The sequence below is a fragment of the Aedes aegypti genome, chromosome 1, assembly GCF_002204515.2.
Source record: "Aedes aegypti strain LVP_AGWG chromosome 1, AaegL5.0 Primary Assembly, whole genome shotgun sequence".
Lineage (NCBI taxonomy): Eukaryota > Metazoa > Arthropoda > Insecta > Diptera > Culicidae > Aedes > Aedes aegypti.
The window spans coordinates 283,211,118-283,232,159 of record NC_035107.1 but is presented as its reverse complement, the minus strand read 5'-3'; the positions used below and the strand labels follow the sequence as shown (position 1 = coordinate 283,232,159).

The window sequence follows — 21,042 nt, the reverse complement described above, 5'->3', positions numbered from 1 at the left end:
TGAATTTTGTTTTTCGTGTTCCTTTCGAAACGTCAGATACGAATTAATATTTAAACCCCTGTGTTTTTTGTCGACTAAGTGGACGTCAAATATGATAATAAGTGACAAGTTTCAAATTACGACCCATCTTTATATTAAAGTTCAAATATAATATAGCCGTTAATTGAATGGAAAAAAAGTCCTAAGTGTTAGCAAAAACACGCTCTAATGTGTATTTTATGAATTTTATGAAAAATTTTAGCACCCTATTACCAGATTCTCGCAACTTGTATGTTTTGCCTTTAAAGTATTTTTCGGAGGAAGAGGATGTGTTGGATTTCAGCTTATTGAGCACAAAGAAAACAAGCTCATCCATTCCTCTGCAGACAGCTACTGACTAATCTAGTTCCGACAATCCTCATTGGTCTATTTGTTGGCACATAATGTATCAGTTCCAAAATAATTATTTGATTTCATAAATTTGCCACTATGTTATCATATTTATTGTATAAGTTTTCTAATAAGCATCCTTCGTTACATTAATCATTTGTCACTGCTCTACTTACTCATATATCCACTGATATGTGTCTCTGTGAACAAGCCCAGTTTTGATTTCTATGCATTGGTATGTATTGGAGTTCTAGCTGTCGGGCAAAAAGATTGCTTGTTATCTGTAAACTTATTATTTTAACTTTTTTTTCTGCTTTCACTCCAACCACTGCACAAACCAAATCATACCGAAACCGGAACCGCAACAAAACAAACACTCACACATCGAAACTCGCAACGTGGCTTTTTATTGTTACAAACACATGCGAAAAAAAAACATTGATTATAATGCAACAGTTAGAAAAAAAAACACTGCGCCTACTTCTCACTCAATGCTACTGCTCAATCAGTGTTAATTCAAATTAGAAACAGAACAGATGAAAAGCGCCTGCCAACACTTCGGTTCCATTAGATCATCAGTTGCTCAAAGCTTCTCAAAAACACACTGACACAAACAGATGAACAGTAGGCCAACATTTTCTCCTTTATCAACTGGTAGCTGAACGTAACAAGAAGAAAAAAAACTATTCTGTAGAAAACAAAATCTATTGTTAAAAATGAAAATTCTGTGATTTCCAAATTGAAAGAAAAAAAAACTGAAGAAAAAGAGTAATAAACCATTGACATGTTGACCGTTTGCTACACACGTGAAACTCAAGTTGAAAAATTATAAAAGTCATACACAGTCATTAAAATCACGTACAGACGAGAGAATGTACTCCAGTGCCAGTACTATTTTTAAAAAGTAACATTAAAAAAAGGAGAAACCATTAAGAACAAAAAAAAAATCGGACAAGAATTCTGAATCTAAAGCGAAAACAGCTAGACAAAACGGAATGCGCAATTACCAGAAAGAAAAAAAAAATAAACTGTTGTAGATAGCCAAAATGTGTGAAATTGGAAAAAGCGCGCGACAACGCCGCGTTCGAGTGAGAAAACGGTCAAGAAGCTTTTGATCCCATCAATCGGCAAAAGTGAACATCAGTGGAACTTACCACCGGATTGCTGCTGGAATACAGAGCGAGAGTCAGAAAAAAAAAACACTCACACAAAAATTACAGGATGATGATGTATATTTTAACTCATTATGTGTATAAAAAAGTAAAACAAAAAGCTGAAAATCAGAAATATATGTAATGTAAATTCTATTAAAAAAAACAGTCGCTCGTTCGATTTTGATGCTTTGATTATCCATCAGCCCCCTGTTAGAGAGATAAATGCGCTTTTTTGTCGTTCGTAATAAATAGGGAGTAAACAGCAGTCTTCTTTTGATCGTTCACCAACACAAACAACTTATTCACAACAACTCTCGTATTGCTTTCGTTCCTGTATGACGTTTGTTCACAAGCACCGCCTGGTGCCGTTAGTGGAAACTAAACATCGATAGTGATCTGTTGACGATACTCAGGATCATGGATCAGGTCTATTTGTCTGTGATTCTTCTCTCCTTTGATGCAGCACTGATTCGATCCACTCGCTAAAGTACGATACTCGGGTATAGAGGCCAGGTTTCCTTGCTGTGCCGCAGATTCCTCCGATAGAGGTGATTCCCACCACGTCGAAGTTACAGTTGGGATCCTCCGAAGTCACCTGCAGTGGTCCTCCGGAATCTCCTTCGCAGGTGTCCTTGCCTCCGGTAAGTTCTCCAGCGCACAGTTGCGACGGAAGGACGCCATACTTCAGGCGACGGGTCCGCGGGAATGCCATCATCCGATTGCAGTCCCAGTTTGGGATGGAGGGGATATCGACCTGATGCAGTTCCGAGGGTTGATCGCCGTCTGAAATAGGAAGGAAAAATATTTTGCCTGTTAGGATTGGTTATGAGTTCATTCAATTTTTACATAACTCATACAAGCAGTCGAAAATCTCGATTATTTTTTGTGCACCCTGTACTCAGAGTACCGGTTTGCTTCAAATTCTGAACAGTCTCATAATCTGAATACTCGGTTTTTGTATGGTGGTTTGCTTGAAATATTTCAGTGAAATATGTCATCAATTTTACAGGAAATAGACCGGACTAGATAATATTTCAAAGTGCTGAAGAAATCCAGATTTTTCGGACGCTGTTTTGATACAGATGTTTCATAAAATAGGTAAGTTCCATTATAACGGACAATGCAAATATTTTAAGTTTTCGAATGTTTGGGGCACCTTTTTCTGGAACAATTAAAAAAAAAACACTTGGTCAAGTCTGTTTGAACACCGACTTAATGGCAGTCAATTGGAATTCAGTTCAATAATGTATTGAAATATATTTTTACTTTGGGAGTTATATTGATCCTATAGTTCAAGGCCAGTATACTAGATCAAAAACATCTATAAGAAAATACGATTTATTCGTGATGTTCGTAATTTGGATCAAATAGTGATCCTTTATATGAAAGATAAGTGGAAATAAAATTGAATGATTTGGCAACAGACCAGCAGTGCTGAGTTTGCTCGGCGTCGAGAATAATATTGTAGCACGGACATGAATTCCTCTTTGCTAAAAAGTGTATTTTGTTTGAGTATAGATCTTTGAGCTAAATTCCCAAACTAATAAAGAGCCGAAAAAAATCAACAACTAATTCTCGCATTGACAAAAATTCAAAAAAGGAATATATGTCATATTTTTGCTCTATGCAAAACAACTTTTACAGAAATAATTTCAAGCGGAAAAGTTCAACACAAACATAACGCATGTTCGTTTAGCTCACGCTTTGACAGCTCTCACTGCTCGATTGGGCCACACTTTGACAGAAATGTCAGCTTCCGCGAATCTCTCTTATGAAGGATCACTAGGATCAAGGTGTTCGGAATATGAGACAGTGTAGACACAGTGTTCGGCAACCATACGAAAAAACATAAAATCGACATTTTTATCGACATGCCCAACAATTAACAGTAAATTTTTGCGAAGAAATGTGAATATTCACAAATATCAGCTAATTTACGCCTTACAGATGCATTGGAAGTCACGATGGGCCTTAAGTGTTCGGAATATAAGGAAAAACAGTAGTTCTTGTAACGACCATGCACACAGAACTCAAAATTTGACAGAACATTTTTCATAAACATACAAACTACTCATAAAAACATAACCGTCTCTTTTGGATTTCGTAATCAACACATTTTCTCATCTAAATTTTTTTGGGTCAATCTATACTTTATTATGCATTTACAAATTAACACACTTTGAGTGAAAGTTTGTTGAAACAATTGTCCCTCATTGAAAAATAAAGGCAAATAAGCCTCTATGGACTAATGCATGAGCTCATTTTTTGACGTTTGAGCGGAGCCGTGTAATTTATGTGACCATGGCAACGAGTGAATATGGCACCGCTCAAAGTTAGTGAATTCGTGCATTGGTCCATATGAACTCTCAAGCCCCATAGCAACTATCACTACCGATTTAAGCGAAGTATGCACTTCAACAGAAAAGTAATCGCCAATCTCGATGCGTGGGAAATTTTTTGCAAGAAAAGCTAAAAAAAAACATTTTTCTTTGATCGCAGTACGCAGTTGAAAAGAAATGTCATTTCAAATGGAGCTCACTGTAGGAAATTTCTTGACCATTTCTTGAGCAGAAATTTTTACTTTTCTTGAGCGGAACAGCATACCTAGCTTTATAGTAAAGTTTATATGGTATGAGGTTGGCATAGTGCTAAAATGATTACCACCGCCGTAAATTTTAATGTATATCAAAATTATAAACATTTTTACCGGAAAATAAACTTTAAAATTTACGTTGCATGGTAACAGAGTATTTCGTGGATTGCACTGATTCGTACTGAAAGCAGTCATGTTTATTACTTTACCACCCTTCTTCCAATGGCTTATGAATGGAATAGCTGTCCAATCGGAAGTCGGAGATGGAAAGACATGACAATTTCCATTACCGGCCACGCCCATCTTCTCCATTATAAGGAAAGGAAAGGATAATGATTTTTATTTTTATGAAGTTTTTATTTTGTCATTGGCTTTAAAACAGTTTACTTAAATATAGAGTTCAAAATTGAGATGAAATTCTAAGGCGTTTATATCAATTATAACATTAACATTATCGATGAATCTTACGTAATGTATCACAATACATAAAGAAAGACCAGCAAATCACTGACGCGTGGATATAGGAAAGGGTGATGATCTTGGATTCACAATAAGCGAGTGATGCGACCGGATTCAGATTAAGTGTATATGTAGATGATTATATCTTTAGTAATTGAGGACAAATGTCAATGCAATATTTTTATCTACGTTGACGTAGCTAAAGCTAGTGTAGCGGTCCTGCCGACCGAAAGAAGCATTCCCCTCCCCGTATCGAATAATTCGAAAGATCAATGATCACCATTGATCTAGGAAAGAACCCTTTTATTTTTTCGATGATGTTCCACGCAAGTTGGTGGATTTCATCAGATGTGGGTTTTCACTAGGTTAACTAGAAAACAAGCGATGTAAGCAGAAGACAAGAACCTTACTGCTTGTTGCTCGTTAACGTGCTCCAATGCCGGAGAATGTTTTTGTTTTAATTTTGTTTTTGTGTCAACAGCGCTGACTGAACGCCCCAACAAGGTCTCGGTCACATGGCTGTACTAACTGAGCCAGAGCAACGCTCGTTTTGGCTTTTCTCTTTTCTCTCTTTATTTTCAGATTGGGAGATTGAGTTCCCCGCGGGAGCGCGATAAAACGCCCCGATCGCTGGCGGCGGGGGCGCTGTTCTGACGGTCTGTTCCAGGCGTTCGTTTTCGACATTTTCGTTCAAAGTTCAGTGGGCATTTTCTGCCAAATTGACGAGCGGGCCAATTCGGGTCGAGAGTGTTTGATAGTGATATAAGGTGGATAAAGTATAGGTGGATAAAGTATATTTTGGGAAATTGGTGGAACCACCCACATACGCGATCAGAATCGAGGGAAAAGTGAAAGTGTCTCCATCGATTTCTTAAGAACGATTCTAAGGGCGGAAAGCTAGTGAGTTGTGACGACTTTTTAATAATAAATAAAATTGTGAGAAGAAAAAGGATTGATCAATATTCCGAAAAAAAACCAGTGACCAAGCCGGGGGGCCCGCTACAAGTGGTGACAGCGGAAAAGCGTTTCTTCAAAACGCCGGCCGCCAACATTTTCAGACTGGACAATTTTAGACTGGTGTGATAAGAAAATCGAGAAGAAATAAAAGTGTTGGGGGAGAATCCGCATAAGGAAGAAAACCTCGTGCTTATTGTGCAACGTTATTGGAAACAAAGATTTCTAGCAAGTATTTCCAGCAGTTGAGGCAGCTGCGTCCGGTGCAAGTGATAATGAACAGGACGATGCCAAGTCGACGCATTCCTAACAGTCGATTGATGACCAGCAGCAACAGGAAGAAGAAGATGAGGATCGTGATGATAAGGACGAATCCGCGGTGAGTATGTACTATTTTCTTTTTTTCATAAGTTAAGCTCTAAACTCTTTAAAAAAAAAAATCTCTGACTGCGATCCAATTTCCTCAGTTGTAAACAAATGTTTATATATTTTAAAACTTGGTTTTATTGAATAGGGACAAGTTTTTTCCTTCTTTTGAACTATCAATATAAGAAGAGTGTTGAAGCAATTTTTAAATATAATATCGATGATTATAAAGTGAATGAAATAGCGTAGATTTTAAGCCACTAGTGTAACTTTTAAGAGAGGGATAACACATCTTTACATTAGGATTATCGAACGGAATTGAACAAACCCTTCTACTATTCTGTTTTGGTTGCATGAGGGATGAGTTTTTCTCCAAATTGCATTTACTTCTACCTATCTCGAGTCTAAGCGCGATTGTAGGGCATATTCGGTAAACTTTAACGTACTTATTTATTTATTTATTTGACGTCAAACATTTTGTAGACCATTCTAAATTACATTGTGTTCTTAATATCTATGTGTTTATATACTATAAATTTGTTGAGTATACTCGATTCAATATTTTTTTTTGATTTCTCAAAACAGATTGATTTTTTTAAAATTGACTCACTTACACAGGAATCTTCATGCATATTTGTCAATAAAAATATCAAGGTAACAGTTTTGTTTATTTTTTACGTGATTTATTTGATTAAGGCCAAAGGATGCAGTTTTGTCAAAAATAAATTGCAAAGTTTCATTATCGCCAACAACAGGGAGTAGAATACTCTCGTTTTCAAAATCAGGAATGAAATCTGCATTACGTTGATTGAAATCGCCATAAATATGCACCTTGTTTTCGGGAGGAAGTTGATTTATGATTTCTTCTGCTATCAGGAAAAAACTCTCGAATGTTGACTTACAAGCCTGATCTGGGGGAAAGTAAACTGACAAAAATATGAGTTTCTTTACCAATATTTGATTTAACCCACACATGCTCAAATTCTTTAAAGTTAGGTGAAGCAATAATTTCAGAACTGAAATTTGATGATATTGCAACAACGACTCTTGAATGTAAAAAATTTAAACAAAATATGGAGGAATTCCCATCTGATGAATACATATATACATTAAAGCAGAAACACTCACAAACACAAGTAAAAAAAAAGGCCAAATATTTAGCAGATAGTGATAAAATCTTTAAAAGTAGGGAAAATTTTCATTTTTCTGTAAATTTTCTTCTCCAATGTTCTTTTATTAAGCTGTAGCGACTATTTATTAGCATGTCTTCTTTTTGTTTTAACTGCAAGTTAAGATTCGCGAAAAGTACAGGTTTTTAGAAACTCAAAACAATGTACACAAATTTAATAAAGCATTGCAAAGTGCCAAACTTCTTTTCGGTACAACCCACTTTTAAATGCTTTGTAGATATCTACAAGATTTCATCTTGCTTGTCTCGTTAAGGCATAAGTAAAACTTCTAAGACTATGCTAAATCATAGAAATGAAAAAAAATCCTCTCGAAGAATTAACAGACCATCGCATACTTTTCCCATGCTTGCCTGAACTTCCCGTTCTAGTGGGACAACTATGCTGCACACAACAGCTGAGCTGCACGAAAAAAGCTTTTTCAGACACTTAACGGTTTACGCATCAGTACAACCGATCAAGCACGACGAGCTTTATTATAACAATTATTCCAATGAAACAGTTAGATACATAACGGCACAAATTTAATTAAAATGAATTACATCACAAAATTGAATCTTCCGATTTGTTTACCTTTTTTGACAGCACTAGCTTTCCTGAGTGCATTAAGTTTAAATCAATGCTCCGAAAAAAAAAAAACCAATATGTCTAAGTGCAGAACAAATATTCTGTTTTAGGAATATTTTAGCCAGTGATGGTTTTGTTCACGTGTTCTTAAGTTTAAAAGCGTTTATGAATGATTATATTGTTCGGAATAATCTCCATTTGATCTTAAACCATCCCAGACAAGACCAGCAAGATTTAACTGGATGGAATCCATTTTTTTTGTCGCCGTTTCAGATTGATAATTACAATATTCGTGGGAAATTTCAATTTATGATTGAGATGACATGAAATCATTCTAAAAATGGAATGGAGTAAAATATTGGATAGCCAATAATGATGTTGTAATAGACCATTTCCGTCAGATTTAAACCCCAGATTTTCTATTTTTCTTCGGAAGACAATCATTTTTAATGAATATTAACGCCTTCAGGTTTTGTTTATATGCACTCCTGATTTTCTTACAAATTTTTGAAAACATGGATACTCACCACATTTTGAAAAATAATTCGAGATGCGGCACAGTTTGTTCAACCCTATGGGTATACATCGTGGTAAATTTGGATCACACCCCTGCATTGGGATGCTTATTTACATTTGGAAACGTCAAATCAGGTCCGCGCTCGGACTGACTGAGATCCCGGTCAGGGCGCCCCAGACAGGAGCGACAACGAAACTAATCTCAAATAGCTTAGTTTGCAGATCTCAACTTAGAATTCTCACCGGCCGGATCTCAATTTTTCTGAAAACTTTGGAATAATATGGAAAACAAGCAATTGTAGAACATTCAGTATGAATTTTTCCACCCTTTATACTAAGTTATAGCCTTGTAAATCGTTTTCCAGCGGGAAATTATAATATTTTCCTCCACAGATTCGAAATTTTAAAAAAATCTTAAAATAATTAAACTTTTATTCGCCCAACAGTTGCGGTACCGCTATTTTTCATTATGGGTTCATTCATATATTTCATAACGCCTAGTTTGGTCATTTCCGATACCCACGCACCCCTCGTAACGGTTTTGTATGAATATTTTTCAAATTTTGTATGAGCCGTAACAACACCAGGACACCCACCCACCCCCTACAGCGTTATGAAATTTGTGAACAAACCCTATGAATGACTTTAGGTATCATAATTTTTGCTACTCATGCTGACAAATACCTGACCAAACTGTTGGCTGATGGTCCGGAAGGTTTGCGCCTTGAGGCAGCAGCAGCCACATTTTGCGCGTCTGCTGCTGTCTCAAATCGAAAATTTTCCGGATCATTCGATCTCGTTGACATGAACCAGAAAAAGATCAGGCATCTGTTCTGTTTGAGAAGCACACTCCTTGCGTTGATTAACAGCAGCCACAATGTAGAAGTCGGCATGTATCGTGCCCCGGGTGCGGAAGAAGATGGAAATAATTCTGGCGTCGTTGACGGTCATAAAACGATGCTTTGGAGTCCGTAAAGGCTGTTTCCGCTGAGATGTCTGTGACCCGGTAGCGAAACCTGCGAAGCCCATTATGATGAATGTAAATATAAACAAAAATCATCTGTCATGCCAGCTGATCAAAAACTCACCACAACGTGATGGCAAAATCATAGGGTAAAAAGGGGTCTGCGTTTTTTCGAGGTGAAATAAAATTGTAGGGGACCGAGGGGAAAACTAACGTGCCGCCAGTTTTTCATTGTTTTCTAATAGTTAGAGGCTTCAAAACACATTGGTTCCTAAGAAAAGTTTGTTCAGTAAAATAACAGGAAGCATATGGGCCAATAAAAAAAATTGACGTAAATGGTCTATTGTGGCGCGTTGTTGTAAATCGAAAAATTTTATGTCATTCCACCAGTAAATTTTTATTGGCAGGAGTTTCACGCGATCGTAAGAAAATTTTCTGCCACACAAAAAATGTTTATTTTAATTGATTATTATGAGTCGGCAGACATCATGATGATTTCAAAATCAAAAATGTTATGGTTGGTGTTTGTTCAATCATAAGCTCTTAACATTGGTTTTATTCCGATATATATTAGGATATCGTAAAAGATTTAATACCGCTAGTTGAGCTCAATAAGGCTATACAATAGCTCTTATGTATGTTTTATAGCATACTACAAGGGTAGATGTATTCATACGATACAAAACTAAGAAGTTTAGAAACGGTTTTAAGGTATAGTCTTAACAACCTCCTGTAATGTGGGCCTTTTCGGGCTTAACGGAATTTTATCAAAGGCTTATTAAGGCTAATAAGTTCTAAAATGAGTTTTTACGATATGGTGGTAACAACAGCTTGTAGTAAATGAAAAAACTAAAAATGTTACTTGGGTCGCCAATGGACTTGTGCGTCGGTCGGCCGTGTAAATCTTTTGTACGTATTATTTTCTCTAGGTTCAGAAGGCTCAGAAACAATCGAACGCAAACTTTGCTTGTTTTGAAAACCTCGTTCTAAAGTATAGATATCCAGAGGACAGAAATGTAAAAATTGAAAAGATGCATAAATTTTTTTGCAATCCCATTCTAGAATTCCAGGGAAATATTATTCTGGACGAAGTAAGGGCTCTGCCACCAGTGCCACTCCGCTCATTAGTACAAGAAATGGGAGAAACCTATATGGATCCAACACCAGAAAAAGAAGTAGCGATAGAAAATATAACACAAACAATATCGCCAATGTCAAGAAAACCTGAAAACAAAGAGACAATGAAAATAACACCACTCCGAGTAAAGTGGTAAAATGAGAAAAAACATAATATACTAAAGATAAATTTGAACCAAGGAATAACAGTTGAACCTTGAAAATGAAAAATTAGGGGCGTGGGACATCAAACAGAGAAGTGACGTGCCTACAGCTAATTATAACAAGAATGCGTCCGTCAAACTCAGTTTTGAACGTACCGAAGGGCTGGAAAAACCAGAATAGGAAACTATTCTGTAAGGGTCGTTACCCTCTGGAAAAGTGGGAAATAGGGAAAATATAAATGGGAATAGAAAGATTATAAAGAGAATATACATATGAAGAGGAAAAGACACCCTTCAAAGAATAACAAAGCATCGAAGAGGAAAAAGACATTCTTCGCAATGAAAAGCAATATAAATGGGAATAGAAATAAAATAAAGAGAATATACATATGAAGAGGAAAAGACACCCTTCAAAGAATAATAAAGTGTCGAAGAGGAAAAAGACTCCTCGCAATGAAAAACAATACAAATGGGAATAGCAGGAATAATGACATTGATAAGCAGATCCATAAGGGAAAAAAATATGAAACTGGTGGGGTCCTGAAATACATACTCTGGATATTAATGTAATAGAAGAGGATTAATATGATGGAAATATGAAAACTTAAGAGAATTAAGAGAGGGTTTACAAAAAGCCCCCTGCAAATTTAAAAGAAACTATGAGAAATTTTAAACACAGAATAGAGACAAAGAAAATGTCTAAAAATTGTTGACGAAAGAGGTAATCCAAAACCTCTATGAAATAATAAAATTTTAAGAGGAGCCCATATCCTCTATAAAAATAAAATGGAATGTTATTAACAACATGTTTTTACGCAGGCTAATCAAAGGAAAATGGAGTATACTTACAGGTCCAACCTACAACCTCAAAAGGGAGAGGGGTGGAGCTTTAAGCTTTCCTTTAAGATTGCGCAGATATGCAAGAGGGATAGATTATTGTCTTGCATCCCTGCAATAATATGACAACTTTCTCCGGCAGCGTAAGAAAAAAATTTATTTATATAGGGAAATCCACATTTGATGGGATATGGAATTCAATTTGTTTTTGGCTGACACAGATGATTTTCTGAAGTTGGTTCAATTGTGTTCATTTGTTTTGGATTTTGTCACATAATTTGCCGAAGGCATAAGGCTTATCAAGAGTGTTAAAAAAAGGCAAAAAAATACATTTTCGAAAAAAAAAACAAATATTCGATAAAAAAAATAAGAAAAAAAAACATTCGAAAAAAAACAAATATTCGATAAAAAATATAAGAAATGTTCGAAAAAAAAAGTATTTCGAAAAAAAAATAAATGCCATTAAAAAAAATAATAGAAATATATAGTTCGTATTTAATCCATACTTTTTACTCTTAGAAAACAAAAAACTATACTTTAGAAAGAAAAAAAAAACTTTTTACTGTTTAGTTGACTAATTGACTTAATTGATATAGGAGACGGAAATTTCGTAGGGACAGAATAGGGTCAGGAGGATCATGAAGCGGTAGTCTGTGATGCTAGTCATGCCGACAAGGACGAGCCGTTGGGGGTTGTCCGATCAAGACGAACAAGGTTTACACGTTTGGAGGTGTTGGTTTGGCGCCGTAGAGAAATGCTGGGCTGTTGCTGCTTAAATTGCCATGTTAGACCGCAGTCCTAGTCTTTGTTTTTGGTAGAGAGATATGCATTTGGAATGGGAAGAATATTCTGAGCTGTGCCAAGAGAGTAGTCATTAGGCATCTGGAATGCCTCGCAAGAGTACTAGGGTAGTGATGTCAAGGAGCTGATGAATACCTACGATGTCCACATTGAGGTGTCTCCTTAGGATCAGAAGCTGGACATCATCAAGGCCACTGGTGCCAGAGCGAACATCGAAGAAGCCAAGATTGCAATTGCCAAGAGGATCGAAGAGCTCGAGGCTGATCGCAAGAGTACTATATGACATGTGCCAGCTGAATCCGACAAACTTCATGAAGTTGAACGGTGACATGGAAGAGGAACACTCGACGAATCTCTGAGAGTGGTTCGATGGAATCGGAATGGTGATTGGTGGCTAAGGTTACTCAACACATGGAAACGACTTTGTTCAGATAGAAGGTTACGTGCAATGAAAGGATGTTAGTTACTATTTGGAAGATACTCCGGTTTTTGGTCTTGCCGGTTGATTGGGAGATTTCGTTCAATGGACAACCCTACAAATAACTCGTTCGGGACTCGAAATACAGTTTCGTTCGAAGGGATTTCTATTGGAACACAGACACGAAGCGGCATTCTGACAGACTCAAGCGGCAAGGAGGTAGGTGAATCATCTTAGAGCAGGGAAAGAAGTAAGGAATAGATTAGTACGCATTTGCAAAGGAAAAAAAAATCTTTGTCTTAGAATGTAGAATAGTGCTAGGGATACTCTTTACGCTAGCCAAATGCCTACTGCAAGTTTTTCTTTGCTTCACAAATAAAAAACTTAATTTAAGGGGGGGCGGATGTAGCGGTCCTGCCGACCGAAAGAAGCATTCCCCTCCCCGTATCGAATAATTCGAAAGATCAATGATCACCATTGATCTAGGAAAGAACCCTTTTATTTTTTCGATGATGTTCCACGCAAGTTGGTGGATTTCATCAGATGTGGGTTTTCACTAGGTTAACTAGAAAACAAGCGATGTAAGCAGAAGACAAGAACCTTACTGCTTGTTGCTCGTTAACGTGCTCCAATGCCGGAGAATGTTTTTGTTTTAATTTTGTTTGTGTGTCAACAGCGCTGACTGAACGCCCCAACAAGGTCTCGGTCACATGGCTGTACTAACTGAGCCAGAGCAACGCTCGTTTTGGCTTTTCTCTTTTCTCTCTTTATTTTCAGATTGGGAGATTGAGTTCCCCGCGGGAGCGCGATAAAACGCCCCGATCGCTGGCGGCGGGGGCGCTGTTCTGACGGTCTGTTCCAGGCGTTCGTTTTCGACATTTTCGTTCAAAGTTCAGTGGGCATTTTCTGCCAAATTGACGAGCGGGCCAATTCGGGTCGAGAGTGTTTGATAGTGATATAAGGTGGATAAAGTATAGGTGGATAAAGTATATTTTGGGAAATTGGTGGAACCACCCACATACGCGATCAGAATCGAGGGAAAAGTGAAAGTGTCTCCATCGATTCCTTAAGAACGATTCTAAGGGCGGAAAGCTAGTGAGTTGTGACGACTTTTTAATAATAAATAAAATTGTGAGAAGAAAAAGGATTGATCAATATTCCGAAAAAAAAACCAATGACCAAGCCGGGGGGGCCCGCTACACTAGGCTCAAGAAACGTGACGTAGCTACAGCTACTGCGTTCAAAGAAACATGCTTTTCATGAGCATTTCTTGCAAGAAATTTCCCACGCATCGAGAAAGGCAATTACTTTTCTGTTGAAATGCATACTTCTCATAAGAAAGTTAATGGCACTCCATTAACGCTTGTTTTTCAGAGATAGGGCATTGGTATTTCCACCGTATGTCGTAGCTAATTAGCTTTGGTTGTTTTCAAATTTTCAAGAGCACGAATCTGGAGAACCGAACACCCGTTTGAGCTGAAAGCTTAATCGTTCGGTCACACCCAGCTAGTGACTAATCGATTTTAATATATTGCTGTTTGCATTTGAGATGCAAATGTTGAGTAAACGTCCTCCAAAAGCGGTAACACAAAATAATCAAAGGACACCTAGCAACGATTACATAAATCACCGCCGCCCTAGCAAGAAAAAAATACCTTTGACATCGCATTTCTTGTGAAAATTTTTACCGCATTTGGTGTTCCCGCATTTGATATTTGCATTTCAAACGCACACAGCAATAATAATAATAATTTTAATTTCAGCTTAAACGGATGTTTGGTTCTTCAGATTCGTGCTTTTGAAAATTTGAGGTTTGGCTTCGATTCATCTTCACCTTAAGCGCCATTAATCGCTTTCTGAAATGAGAAGATAAATTTATTCAACCCTATGAAGCAGACTTGCATTGAAAATAAGCAGTTTAATCGGAACGAACTCACCAAAGACATTTGTTAGTCCTAACTCCGACTAAGGGAGTAGTTTCCGTTAAAAGTTACAACAAAATGATTTATTGTAAAAACCATTTCCACCCCCTCTGGATGATTCCGCATTATAATTAACAGCATGGGTGCGTCGTCGATAAAGCTCGCACAATGTACAGAGCAAAACTGGACATTTTCTTTTGGATTTAAAAATTCTTTAACCTTGCGTAGCACAACAATCGTAATAAAATGCGGTTTTGTAACTTTTTTCCATATTTGTTTCGAGAAAGCACGGCCCGTCATCATCAGATCTCCTAACCATGACGAATATCATTATCATTTTATTATATTAGAATCATACTTTTCACTGACGAAAAAAAAGCTATCCGGGTTGCGTAGTACCAACCGAACCACCAGCGAAATCACGAAAAAATCTATCATGTAGAACGCAACGAGCCATGTATGAATTGAATTTTCGCCCAAATAAAACACTTTTACCATTACAAAAACATTTGCTATCAAAATAGCTCCATCAAGCGACTCAATTTCCACATTATCGGATTTTAAAATTTGCGGAACTGAAATTAACGTGACAGAAAATTCAAAACGCAACCGCCCGTGCGCATAGCTTGCTGCGATCAAACATTTTGACGAGAAAATAAGCTACAAATTTTGAGCAACATTTACTCAATACGTACTTTTTCCTCGTGGAACAGTTATGCTTTAAAATTCTAAATGTTTCCATTACAAGAGCTCAATATTTGCGTTTGAATGTCTGATTTTCTGGAAATAATATATCCCCTTGAATGAATTGAAATGGACCTGAATCAAAACTGGTTTATAGTTTAATAAAAAAAATACTCATGACCTTGTTCTCAAACCTTCAAAATATCAAGTGCTGCCTGCAAGTGCTCTTGTCATCTACAGATGACTTATGCTTGAAGATCGTAAGACCTTTACTCAAAGAAGTTCTCGTATAACTGGTGTATTCAAAACTTGACAACAAGTTTTCATGAGGCTGTATGTGCATAAATTTGTTTATAAACCATCGATAGATCATTGTTATAACATGAGCTTCTAAGAGGTCACAGATTACGTAGGTCTTAAAACTTATAGTCCAATGATGTTAGATCTAATTTGGCATAAGCTTCTGTTAGATATTCTGCATCCAATTCCGATCTTCCTAATTTTAGTTAAGTTCAATCCTTGCTTTTAGTTTGTAAAAGATAAAGGTCATATTTTAGACCCTCTAAAGAAGTTATTTATTTGTTGCTGGGTCTGTTGCCGTAAAATCAATCCGTTTGCTCTACTTTCTACTTAAGGATCATAATTTCGTTGCAGCTAAAATTCGGACGCGGTTATCCAGCATCACGAGTTTCAGAGCTAACAGAACGCTGCACTTCAATATCCAACGCTTGTCAAATGATGGGAATGATGGGATAGCTGCACAGAACCGCCAGCAGCTAGACGAGCAGTAGGGACGAATCAACGATTCTGGAGATGCCAGTGGGACCGATGAAGAGTGCCAGAGAGTGACAGACATGTCACCAGAAACCGTATGCTTGTGGCCGGTACCGGACAGAACAGAGAGCGGTACAGGGCAGCGAAGAAAAGCGAATCTACCGCAGAAAGAAAAGGCAGCACGAAGAAAGTGTGGTAGCTGATGCTCAAGAAAGCATAAACCGGAACGATATGCGGAGATTTCATGCAACGGACTATGGCGCGTGCCCGCCATGTGCAATGATCGAGAAGGGAATTGGCTGACCGTTAAAACAGCGGTGGCTGCCAGGTGAAAAGAACACTTTCAGCTATTGTTAAACGATAAAAATGGAAATGTAGCGATAAACATTCATGATGACGATCAATCTGTGGACCCACCGATCTTAGGGGAGGTTAAAAAGGCTATCAGCGAGCTGAAGAACTGTAAGGTTGCTGGGAAGAACGTGATCCCGGTCGAAATTGAGCAGCTTTACCAGCATTCGGCGTCATAGACTGACACCGCTCGAGGAGACAGACCTTCGTCGGTGTATACCAAGCTGGTTTTCGTGAGGGCCGCTAAGGAGCGATGAACCTAGATAAATTCCGGGAGTATAACATGCAGACTCACCATCTTTTTATTGCTTTCAAGGCGGCGTACGATTAAGTGAAATGAAATAAGATATGGCAGATAATGCCTGAACATAGTTTTCCGGTGAAACTAATAAGGCTAATACGAGCTATGCTGGATGGTTCGAAATCAAGTGTTCGGATTGCAGATGATGTGTCGACCTCGATTGTGACGATAGACTAAACATTGCTAGATATAAGAATGCCCCTTATGGTAAAAGTATCTCCAAACAAAATAAATGTTAGAGAAATTCTCAAAGAATCTGTAAACCAAATCTTGTATGATTTTTTCGAATTTTTTGGATTCCTCCAAGCAGTCTTGCGGATTTCCTATTAGAAATTACTCTGAAACCATATCCAAAAACTTTTCATGAAATTCTTTATGAACTTTTTCAAGCTATTTCTACAATGATATCTTGACAATGAATTTGCCCGCGTATCCTTATATACGTTTTGTCTTCGGGAAATCAATAAAAAATAGGCAGAACCCAGGCAAAATTTCTCCAGAAATTTATCCAAAGTTTCTTCAAAGATTGTACTATACAGTTACACCAGAAAATACTTCTGGAAAACATCCTTCTTGCAATTCATCAAGAATTTTCTTTTCATTTTCGTCCTTGAGAACTCACCAAGATGTTTTTTTTTTTTAATTTCATCTACAATTGCTACAGGAAATCTTTTGCTTAGAGGCTTTCCTCAAAAATTTATATATATTATTCATACATAAATTAGATTGATCCAAGGCTTCTAACTGACCATAGCAAAGAATCCGCTCAATGATTATGCCACCGATTGATGCAGAAGATTGTTTTCAATTGAAAATTCTCCAAACCGATCACTTGATTCGTTTTCCAGCTGACAAATTGGTCTGTTTTGAATCAAATTTACACGATGTGCAAGAATGACAGAGGTGGTTGTCTTTCACTGTTTAGCGTTAAAAAACAGCGTACGCTGGTGGTGCGAAAAGTGACATAAAAGTTAACATATATGGCATAAATCAACTCATTCTAATATTGTTCTTCTTCTTCTCCTTCAAAAACATTTTTGAAAATAAATAATGATAATTCCAGTAGAGTCTTGAACATTTTTAACTTGATCTGATCTAATTTATTCTTCTCAGTTATTGACAGTTGGAGGAAAAGCCTTCCAAAAGCTTCTCGAACATTCTCGTTGCACAGATTTCCAGTTTTTCAAATGGCTGGTTTTAATATCATATAATTTAATATCAAAACTTAGTTTTAAATTGAAAAACAAGGTCAAAAATTCATCTTCAATATCTGATAGTTAAGAAAACATACAAGAATTTAATAAAAAAAAATCAACATTTTCGAACACTAATTAGCTAAGCATGTCCACAAACCTAAATTTTCACTTCAAAACTCAACGAAATCATTTTCACCAAAACTCGTACAAATTTGGGTTTCAGTATATATTATTTTTCTGCACAGTTAAAAATAATGAAGATTATGACGTGTAATCTACATTGATGCGATGTAAACATGAAGTCATGTGAATTTGAGTCTGAAATCATGTCAAAATGTGTGATATGTCACGTAACTTCACAGAATCCTGCTAGATTACATGACATACAATTGAAGTTGACATGGCATATCATGTTAATATCCATGATATGCCACGCATTATATGTCACTGAAGTTTACATGTTTCGTTACGACTCGTGCTGTAAAAATCATCATTCTGCAACTTGTTCCGTAAACTACTATTGGTAAACTTAACCCAAACCGAAATTATGACCGGATTCTTGCAACGTCCATTTTTTGGCTCTTAAGAAGCTCGTCATAAATTTTCTCTTAAAATAGTCAAGGCTGCTGGCAGAGGTGTTCACAGAAGATTTCGGTGGAACCCTTGGGTGTGAACTTTGTAAAAATCTATTGGTAATCTAAAAAAAAAAACTTCATCGCATACTTCTGAGACTAATTTGGTTTGATAAGAATCTGTGCAGATGATCTTAGCAAAACTTTTGCATTTTCTTCGGTGGATTACATGTTATTTTTATATGTTCCTGCTGAACATTTGTTATCCCATAATCAGATCTTTGGAAAGATCCCATCAATTTTCATTTCGTGAACATCCACATTCAGTCCACTGGATGATTGAAGAGCTTCAGAGGGGGTCGCAGCTCAAAAAGGTTGAAAACCATTGGTTTACTTATTTCGCGTATATGTAAAAAATAATCACCCGTATGACCATTTAGGGTTTATTTTGTTTGCGCTCATTGTACTCCAATGGTTAAATTTGGTGTAACAGTATAATAGAACTATCGACATAACGAATCGCTTACCGAATCAATATATGGTACGAAAGGTACATCTAATTTATTCAATCGATTTAAAAAACGAGCGTAACGGAGTGAACTGTAAACACGTATGGCCAGTAGTTCGATTATATTTATGGCTATCCTTTAAAAAAGACACAATATATGTGACCGAAACACCAGGTGTAGAACGGTAATTCATTTGAGACTCCCAACATGCAATTTTTCCGTTTTCAAAATTAATTCAACCAGTATTTATGACGAATTTTCTTCAGATCCCACTTAAAATCAATTGAATTTTAGCACTATACGCCCAATTAACGCTTAACGCCAGACTTAAAAAGACACTACACGTTAAATGCTCCCAGTGGGCTATTTGCCCTTTGAAGGAAGCACCACACTAGACATCGGACTGGCATGCAACGCCCAGTGGCACAGTCGGAAAACATTCCTGTCGAAAAGTTTTACAGCCTGAGGCGGAAATCGAACCCACACTCCTTAGCACGATGCGGCTGAATGCCTTGGTGACACTAACCGCACGGCTACGAAGTCCAAGCGAAAGGACCCTCTTTAGAACATTTCACGAGCGTGGAACAGAACATGTTATCTGAATCCAGAAATCCCGTCATAAAATTAAACGACTCGAAATCCCACTCTGATAAACTACACAGAGTATCGTTCCCTCTAGAATTGTCAAACAATTGAATGCAATATGCTTGTCACGCTTGTCGACTCGCCTTCGGTTCTACTATGCTCTGCATGGTGGGAATCTCCCTTCGCTAATCATAACTATCACATAAATGCTAGACATCTCTAATCACTATGTACTCACTGTGTCCCAGCTGTCCCCATCCGATGGCGGTGAGCTTCCCTGGCGGCAACGTTGGCTGCTTCCACAGGCAAGCCGGTTTGATAAATCGCCCAAAGGTGACGCTCCGATTGAGCCGGATCAGTGCAATGTCATTGTACGCCTGAACCCCGTTGTATGCGGGATGATGCACTATTTCGGAAATTTCCACATCCTCATGGTCACTGTCGTCATCTACGCTCAGATCGTACTCACCGAGCCGAATCACCGTTGGGGGTTCACTGGAACGAGAAATTCAAGAATCAGACTGAGGATCTACAAGGACACTGGCGATTCGACGTTACTCACTACATTCGACTGTTGGCACAGTGGGCCGCCGTAAGGACGTAATCCGCGCTTATGAGGGTCCCTCCGCAGAACCACTCGATGGAGTCGTTACCAGCCGGACGCCCTAAGGCCGCCATGTGAGGATACTGTCCAACGTTGGTCTTCCAGCCTCCGATCAGATATTCCACCAGCAAGAATCCTTCGGCCCGCTGAACTCCAACGGCCATCGCCAACACCAAGAATGCACTCCACATCCTGCTCCTGACTATTGCGTCGATAGTATCTCGTTTTAAGACCTTCAGTGAATCGCAGCTTAGCACACCAACCAAGCAAGTCAGTGCTCGACGAATTACCAACTTGAAATGATTCATTTTCGGCGCTGAAGCTGACTGCAAAGCCGGCCTTCCGAACGCGCGACGAAACGAATTCGACGACGTCACATCATCGATCGCCCCAAACAAGCTCGATCGCCGTCATCGTCATCGAACCGGCAGGCAGGCAATCATTGGCGCGTGCGAGAACTTGTGTGGCGTGCTGGGAGGCAGGTAGAAGCATCTCAATCACAAACGATTCAATGATGACGACGACGACGACGACGACGATGCGAACGATACCACCCTCTCTCCGTTGTTGTCGTTGTGCTTCGGCAGTGCCGAGCTTCGACACGAAGAGGGTGTGTAAGCGCATAGACACGGTGTGTCTGAAACCGAAACAAAAGAAACCTGCTTCGCTCTTATTCGCAGTTGATCAAGAGAAGTGAAGTCATTTTTTTTTTGTGTGAGGTAAGGCATCTAACTTTATTTTTTTTAGAAAATTAAAAATTACGTAGCAAAATTTGCTGGAATGCCAATCAACATTCAGTGCATATGTAAACATTCTCGAAGCTTTAATTATACGGCTTTATGCTGAGTAAATGCGCAGTACTGTACGACCGAAAGCTTTTATGCGATCCGTTTAAATCTGGCGCATCTACTCAGCTTTTTGTGCGTTCAGAATTTATTAGATATTTTTAATATTTTTTGTAAGGTATTCATTATTACAAGCAGAGCCGTATTTATGGGGGATCCAAGGGAGCCATGGCCCCGGGGATCCACATTTTAGGGGCCCCCACAAAACACGACTAAATTGATTATTTTTGAAAT

General features: G+C 38.0%; 1 protein-coding gene across 1 annotated transcript; it reads right to left on the bottom strand.

The window, feature by feature from the left end:
* Positions 1-1,583: 1,583 nt before the first annotated feature.
* LOC5569886 (serine protease snake) lies at positions 1,584-20,605 on the bottom strand. The gene is made up of 3 exons (XM_001658736.2): positions 19,922-20,605; positions 19,598-19,854; positions 1,584-2,306 (listed from the first exon to the last, which is right to left on the bottom strand). The coding sequence occupies exons 1-3, from the start codon at positions 20,269-20,271 to the stop codon at positions 1,939-1,941; spliced, it is 975 nt and encodes a 324-aa protein (XP_001658786.2). The 5' UTR covers positions 20,272-20,605; the 3' UTR covers positions 1,584-1,938.
* Between the last annotated feature and the right edge of the window lie 437 nt (positions 20,606-21,042).

Coding starts and splice junctions, on each gene's coding strand:
- LOC5569886 (XM_001658736.2), bottom strand. CDS start 20,271: ATGAATCATTTCAAGTTGGTAATTCGTCGAGCACTGACTTGCTTGGTT. Junction 19,855..19,921: donor TGTGCCAACAGTCGAATGTA/GTGAGTAACGTC, acceptor TTCTCGTTCCAG/TGAACCCCCAACGGTGATTC. Junction 2,307..19,597: donor ATGGGGACAGCTGGGACACA/GTGAGTACATAG, acceptor TTCCTATTTCAG/ACGGCGATCAACCCTCGGAA.